Source organism: Vicia villosa, linkage group LG1 (assembly GCF_029867415.1).
Source record: "Vicia villosa cultivar HV-30 ecotype Madison, WI linkage group LG1, Vvil1.0, whole genome shotgun sequence".
NCBI classification, from domain to species: Eukaryota; Viridiplantae; Streptophyta; class Magnoliopsida; order Fabales; family Fabaceae; genus Vicia; species Vicia villosa.
The window spans coordinates 95,145,615-95,153,169 of NC_081180.1; the positions used below are offsets into that span (position 1 = coordinate 95,145,615).

Genomic DNA, 7,555 nt, shown 5'->3' on the forward strand with positions numbered 1-7,555 from the left:
GAGGTAATCCGTGTTAAGAGAGATTTATCATATTAAATCATTAAAATTGAAATAAAGGGGGATAGTGTATGGTAAGAATTAAGCAAGGAGAGGTCAGTGCTAAGTTTTTGTGACACCAGATGCATAACAACCTCCTTTTTAGTTTCCACTTGAATAGCAGTATAGCGATATTTTAGTAAAACAAATCAATAAAAAGAATACTAGTATATTTCATATTTATTGAAAACAAAAGCCTTTAAAATGGTGATAAGTTATTGTGTGTATATATGAGGAAAAATGAAAATCTTGTCAATTCATAACCACATGAGAATATGATTCAAAACTTTCTTAAACTATTACAATGCATAAATTATTATATTAGATTAGAATCAAAGCATACTCTTATCTAGCTAACTATGACACAAGGTTCTGTTGCTTCCAACAAATTCGTCCTCAACAGAAATGAGGCATTCCTGCAATCGCTAAAGCTGCATCCGGATGATCGGTGCAAAGCGGATACATTCTCAATGCTCAGAAGGCAAAAGATGCCAGATTCAACGACTATTTAGAACGGCCAAAGCAGCAGTCACATGACATGACTATGCGAGGACCATGTGAATGTTGATTGTTCAGCAAAAAACAGGAATGTGGAGGAAGCGAATGTGAAACAGAAGAAATCGATCTTCTGTTTTTTTCAATGCCGTCTCAAATGCATGTCTGTCACATACCAAGTTATATACTATCAAAGGGTGGCATATACTTCAACAAGGTCTAACAAAATGAAGTAACTTACATTAAGAGAAGTAAAGAAAAACTTGAGCTTCTGAAAAATCATAACTTAAACTTCCATTTGATGCTTGAATAGGAGTATTAAATATTAATATATTATGGAGGGTTCACAGGTTAAAGTCATCCATGTCATGGACTTATATGGTTTTGGCAAAGCAATCAAGCACCAAAATTTGTATTCACTGCACCATGTACCACTTTGTTGCAATGGCCAAGAAAGTACTCTACAAATAGTTTTTCTTCTCAAACTGCATTTGAGTTTTTCCCTGCTGCTTTAAGAATATCTTCAAGGAATCAAGCATGTAATAAAGTTTAATTTACCATGATAATCCATATTGCTAGAGCAACGCTATGATAAACAAATAATGACACATATCAAATATAATGACTCTGTGGTTTAGCTTTGAAATTTTATAAATGTTCATACTTCTGATTTTTATTACCATTTTGGGTGGCTTTTATATTTATGTCAGTTATCATTTAGCTGTGATTGAGAGTAAACTAAGATAAAGACAAACATCATTCAGAATAAGTGACTCCTTATTCCGATGCCAAATCTTCTTAGAGGCTACCAGACAAGTAATCAGGGTCTAAAACAAGCAAACACATTATCCAAAAAAAAAAACAGAAATATAGTTACTAACTAGGAGCTAACTTCGATAAAAAAAAAACTAGGAGCTAACTTATTTTTGTTTTTTGTTTTCTTAATATACTAGCTAGGAGAGATCTATTTACAGCAGCTTCAGAGCATTCATGGCTGCTTCACAAGAAAATTTGAAAAATAGCAAAGGATTATCACATTCTATTCTTCATCCTAATATTCCTATCTCCATATTAACAATTGCTAATCACTGTGGAAAGTCTGCAACTAGTAGAAACCTCCCATGAACTGACTTGCTCCCAGTTTCCTGTCTTCGAAGTTGCCAATTACTCCATTGCCATCACCAAGAGAATCTAACATGTTTAAGTTTTCAGTTATAAAAGCACTTGACTCAAACAAAATATTATGCAAACATTTTCTTACCAGGAGTTCCCTTTACAGAACAGTCATAGCCTGGATGCTGATATTCAAAACAATTCTGCATTAGATTTGTTTTCTCCTTCCATGAAGGCACCTCAAGTGATGGAATTATACCCTGTTGAAACATTGATTCATCAGCTCCAAGACCAAACCTTCTTAGCTCATGATCACTGTGACAAATGTCGCCGCATGGACAACAGTGGAAAGGCAAAGAGAATGGACCCCTTCCTAGATTCAACTGATCAGAATGAAACGGCTGGTAAGAAAGGTTTAGTTTAGCAACTCTAGCTCCATGCTGGACCAGATCCGCCATAATATCATCCATAGAGGAACTATCCTTATCAAAACTATAATAATCGTCATCATAATCATCATCCCCATCGAGTACAGATTCTACAAGACTCTTGATCATTTCAAAAGTTGAGTCTGGACTATCCAAATCATCTTCAATCAGTTTGCTTTCAGGGGAGGACATGAAACTATCATTTCTTGGCGGAATTTTCACTTCAAGGGTCCAGAAAGGTTCGTCATATGTAATTAAACTGTCCTCATCAGGAAAACTAAAACCAGAGATAGAACTTGAACAGTCCTCTAAGCTGGTATTGGCAGATTTAAATTCTGAATCCTGTTGAATTTGGACATCATGGATGAATGGAGGTTCAAAATACAAATAAGTCTCCCAAAGCTCCTCACTCTTTGGAAATTTTGCAGGAGAAATGTTTCTAAGTTTATCTAGTTCTGCTTGCACTTCCTGATTTGTACACTCAGAAGATCCAGATATGTCAGTCTTTAGTGAGCCATTGCTGTCTCCACTTGAAGAAGATAGTGCCTGAAAAACAGGATAATATGAACCTCCATTCATCAAGAAACAACAATATTTGAATGCCTAAATCTGCCTTACTTCATTAAGAAAGTAAACCATATCTGAATGGCTAAATCAACCTTATTTCATCAAGAAGCTAAACCATATTTGCAGATAGTATAATAAGCTAAGTATTGTAAATAAAGATAATTAAAATCAAACCTTGTTGCGACATGGAGGCAGATATGGTTGATTACTCTTATGCAGTAGATGGACATTATCCAGAACCTTTGAAGCAGAAACTTTCTGACTAACAGAATCTGTGTCAAGGCATAAAGAACCTTTAAACGCTTTTGTTAAACAATTTACAATATTCAAAGATGGCTAATAACTAATAGCAAGAAGATAATGAATTAAAGAGTATATACCTAGTTCACTATAAGGTGAGGGTAGGAGATCAAGTGAACCTTCATACATGCTGATCAAGAAAAAGTTACAAATTAAGCAATCTATACATAAAGAATACATAATCTCTTTAAGAAAAAACACAATGTAGAGAAGAAGGTTTGTTGTTACCAAGACATTGCAAACTTAATCTCCTTTGACATTTTCAGCGTTCTGTAACTATCAGCTTTAGCTTTAGCTAAAGAGAGAAGAAAGCTTCCTGTGTATGATATTCTTGAACTTCTGCAAAACCAAATTAACAGAATCCTCATTAACAAATGATACTATATATAATGCATTACTTAGGCGTAAAAAAATAACAAACTAAAAAGATAATCAATAACAATATATATTTTATATATAACAAACTAAAAACAGAACACCTTTATTTATGACTAAAAGTCTAAAATAAAATAAAAAAAATTGATCGGATCTGATCAACAATTTAATAATATTAATTTTTTACACAATAACTAATAATAATAATAAACAGTAATATCGGTCAAAAAAGTATATAGTTAAAATGATAACAAACTCAAAACAGAACATGATTAAAACATAATGAAAATAAAAACGGTTAATTAGTAAAAATTAAAGATAATAATGAGAAGTGGAATTTTACTTGTAAGGATCTTTGACGTAAGAATCGGAAGTAGACGGTGGTAAGAATGGTGCATTTCGATTTTCCTTATTCATTTTCGCGGGAAATTTCTCACTCGCAACAAGTCAAAAAATCGAAACGCACTTCACAAGAGCAAGAACGAATGTAGAAGTATCAAGATGTAGAAGAAGGTCCTAAACCCTAAAATGAAGAATGTACACAAAATGTATATCTATATCATCGGAGATTTACGGCAAAAAGAAAAATAGCAACCGTGACAGCAACGATAATGGCGTTGGGAGGTTGAGGTGGCGGTGGAGGAAGAGAAGAAAAGTACAAACGAAACATTTTCTCGCGCTATGGATTTTCTGGAGAAAGTGATTTTGGGGGGAAAGGAAATTAGAAGAAAGAAGAGAAAAAAAACTTGCAGAAGAAGTAAGACATAATCAAGAACCCCAAAGAAACGATACGATACTTCACTCTATTTATAGTATTGACTGCAAAGCGACGCGCCGTGACGCGTTTGACTCTCAATCACTTGTCATGTTAAAAGTTAAAACAGTTGGAGATTAAAAAACTGACCTTGGTCTTCAATGTAACTCTCAAACTTAATCTTACTCTTCACTTGTGATGTTGAATACTTATGGACTTAAGCTCCTATTTATAGATTTTGTTTTGTTTTTTATTTCGGGTTACTTTTTGTTATCTTTATGTAACACATTTTTTGGTATTGAGAATATTTACATTTTTTTAAAATAATTTTTTATTGAAAATAAAGAGAGTCAAAATTTTCTCATTAAGAGAGTAATAATTTTAAGATGATTCATAAAACGAAAGACAACAACCGAAAACTTAAATAAAACATATAATTTTTATAAGAATTTTTCTCTCAATATATATAAAAGATTTGCAAAGTTTCGTAATATTTTGAAAAGTTTCGATTTATTTTGATTTTGTTTTAGTGTAAAGTACTAAAAAGACAGAAACAATGAAAATTTTGATCCATGGATCGAATTTTCAGTTACCTTTTTTTTTCTTTCCAAAAGCTTCTCTCACAACACATAAAGAGGAACTAAAGAGTTTCGTATCATTCCATCAAAGGTTCGATTTTGCCTTTCTTTACCTGGCTTAGTCGTGCATGTGTTTCTCAATCATGGTCCTCAATGTTCTTATGCCTAAGCAAAATATTAAGCCAAATTTAGATTCTGTCTCACATTCCTTAGAATATTCCTTGGTCGTGTCATAGTCAAATTGTTACCGACAATGTTGTAACTTCCTGTAATATGGATGTTACAAATCTCGATTTTGGCTCACATTCCTTGGCATTGATTATGGCTTTGTCGTAGGCCTGTCGTTCACCATTCATGTGTGTTTCTCTATCATTTCCCTAAATGTCCTATATCATAAGCACAATTCGAGGCCAAATTTTGATGTTTCCTCACATTCCTTGGCCTAGCTAAACTTTGATGAAAAACGATACAACATGTCGTAACACGGTTGTAACCCATTCACACTTAGGTCGTGCACAATTCCCATTGTGTCTCCGGACTGGCACATACAACATACATGATTAGAACTAGGCCCCCTTTTGCCCAGATCTCATGAATCAATTATTTTTCTGATATTCATTTTGCTGACTTTTCTTGCCTACATAATTCAATCGACAAGAGGCTATATATTCACCTCAGAGACCTTAATATATACTAACATTGATATATACTAACATACTTCATTTGATGCAAACATAAGTTTTACACATTTATGCAAACTGGAAAGACGGATTAAATAAGGCCAGTCTGTTTTTATTATTTTTAAATGATTTTTATAGTGTAACATGTTTTTGTTGAAAAATTTTTACAAAGAATTTTTTACAAAAATGTTTTAAATAATTATTTTTAAAATGTTATTTTAAATTTTTATCTTTTTGTTAGAATTTTTTTAATATCAAAATTAAAAAAAATTGCTTACATTTCAAATAGATTTTGATAAAATATATTTTTAGGATACATTGTAATTTTGATCTTCAATAATATATAATATATAATATGTTATAAGATGCTAAAATTAATCTTTTAATTTATAAAAAAACAAATTTAAAATTTTTTTATAAAAAAATCCTTTTATTTTAAGGTAAAACAAACCTCCCATTATTTCTTTCCGAGTTACTTAAATTGATCTTAACAAAGAGACCAAATAAATGCCTTGTGAATTTTAATTTTTTCAAAGTCGTAAGCTTACATAGTTTCATAAGTGCAATGCGGTATAATATGTCGTTGCAAGTCTTTTATTTTATTTGGCCTATGATTCACTCAACTGATTCCTATGCCTATTAAGTATAACTGTCTATGTAATTGGATCTTAATCTCATCCTTAAAAAAAGATAAGAAATAAATTATTTTTAAAGAAAAAAAAAAGTAACTAATATATCAAAAGTATTGGAAAATATTTATTTAAATATTATTTAATTATTATATTTCAATAATATATATATATATATATATATATATATATATATATATATATATATATATATATATATATATATATATATATATATATATATATATATATTAGTTGTGAGATTAAAGGTAGTGCACTGTTGAGTATAAACTAATTTTACACCATCATTAATAGAATTATAACATTCAATCATGTTGTATAAATATTTTCAAATTAAAAGTGTGACTTGACAGGATATAGTTCTTTGATTGATTGTATTTTATGCTGTTAGTGCATGCTCTTTTTTCTTTTATTTATTTATCAAGTTAAGAAGTTAATTAAATTTTTATTTAAAAACTAATAAACTAATTTAGTAAGAGCTATATGAGAGGATGTCAAGATCATCCATTTTAATATTTATTCTTCTTGTTCTTTATGTGATAAGAGGGAGTTGTGGTTGCGTTTATTGTATTTGAAACGTTCTTACTTAGATGGAGAGTGGATTATTGACGGAGATTTTAATGCGGTGAAAAGAAGGAGTGAGCGGGTGGGTAGATTCGGTAGGAGTAATGTTGAATGGAGGGAGTTCTCTAATTTTATTGAAGAGAGTGGTTTGGTGGATGTGCCTTGTAAAGGGAAGAGGTTTAGTTGGTTTTGTGGAGATGGTAAATCTAAGAGTAGGCTTGATAGATTTCTAGTGGAGGATTCTTTGGTGTCGTCTTGGGGAGTGGTGGGTCAAATGATTGGTCTCAGGGACATTTCGGATCATTGTCCGGTTTGGTTGATGCCAGAAAAGGAGGATTGGGGGCCGAAACCGTTTAAATGTAATAATGAATGGTTTATGGACGAGAATTTCATTACTTTTGTTGAAAATGAGTGGAGGGGTTTGGAGGTGGTGGGAAGAGGGGATTTTGTCCTTAAAGAGAAGTTTAGGCTTATTAAAGATAAATTAAGATGGTGGAATAAACATGTTTTTGGCAAGTACGGTTTGGAGGTGGAGGAAGGGGTGGGTGTTCTAAATGAGTTGGATGATAAGGAGGGATGAGGGGAGGAGGAAATTGAGGTAAAAAAGAAGGCTAGTAAGAAAATTTGGTTGAACTTAAGAATAAAGGAGAATATGTTAATTCAAAAGGCTAGAATAAAGTGGGTGAATGAAGGAGATAATAATAGCAAGTTTTTTCATCGTATTTTGAAGGAAAGGAGGAGTTGGAATCACATTGGCTCTATCAATCATAATGGTGGAATTGTGTCGTCGGTTAAGGAGGTTAAGGAAGTTGTTAAAGGGCACTTTAAGAACAAGTTTAAGGAAGATTGTATTTCTAGACCTTTATTAAACGGAGTTCATATTAGATCTTTGAGTAGGGAGGATAGTCACGAGTTAGAGGTTCCTTTCTTGGAAGCGGAAGTTAAGGAGGCGGTGTGGAGTTGTGATGGGGCGAAGCGTCCGGGACCGGACGGATTCACGTTTTTGTTTATTAGG

The 7,555-nt window shown here is 32.2% G+C and overlaps 1 protein-coding gene across 1 annotated transcript; it reads right to left on the reverse strand.

Moving 5' to 3' along the window:
- Positions 1-1,375: 1,375 nt before the first annotated feature.
- Positions 1,376-4,073, reverse strand: LOC131612825 (uncharacterized). The gene is made up of 6 exons (XM_058884578.1): positions 3,658-4,073; positions 3,168-3,278; positions 3,020-3,069; positions 2,814-2,911; positions 1,793-2,618; positions 1,376-1,722 (listed from the first exon to the last, which is right to left on the reverse strand). The coding sequence occupies exons 1-6, from the start codon at positions 3,729-3,731 to the stop codon at positions 1,637-1,639; spliced, it is 1,245 nt and encodes a 414-aa protein (XP_058740561.1). The 5' UTR covers positions 3,732-4,073; the 3' UTR covers positions 1,376-1,636.
- Between the last annotated feature and the right edge of the window lie 3,482 nt (positions 4,074-7,555).

Bases quoted from the DNA above. Each gene is read 5' to 3' on its own strand.
- LOC131612825 (XM_058884578.1), bottom strand. From the start codon at position 3,731: ATGAATAAGGAAAATCGAAATGCACCATTCTTACCACCGTCTACTTCC. The intron at 3,279-3,657 runs GTAAAATTCCAC...TTGGTTTTGCAG, and splicing joins TACGTCAAAGATCCTTACAA to AAGTTCAAGAATATCATACA. The intron at 2,619-2,813 runs GTTTGATTTTAA...CCTGTTTTTCAG, and splicing joins TGCCTCCATGTCGCAACAAG to GCACTATCTTCTTCAAGTGG.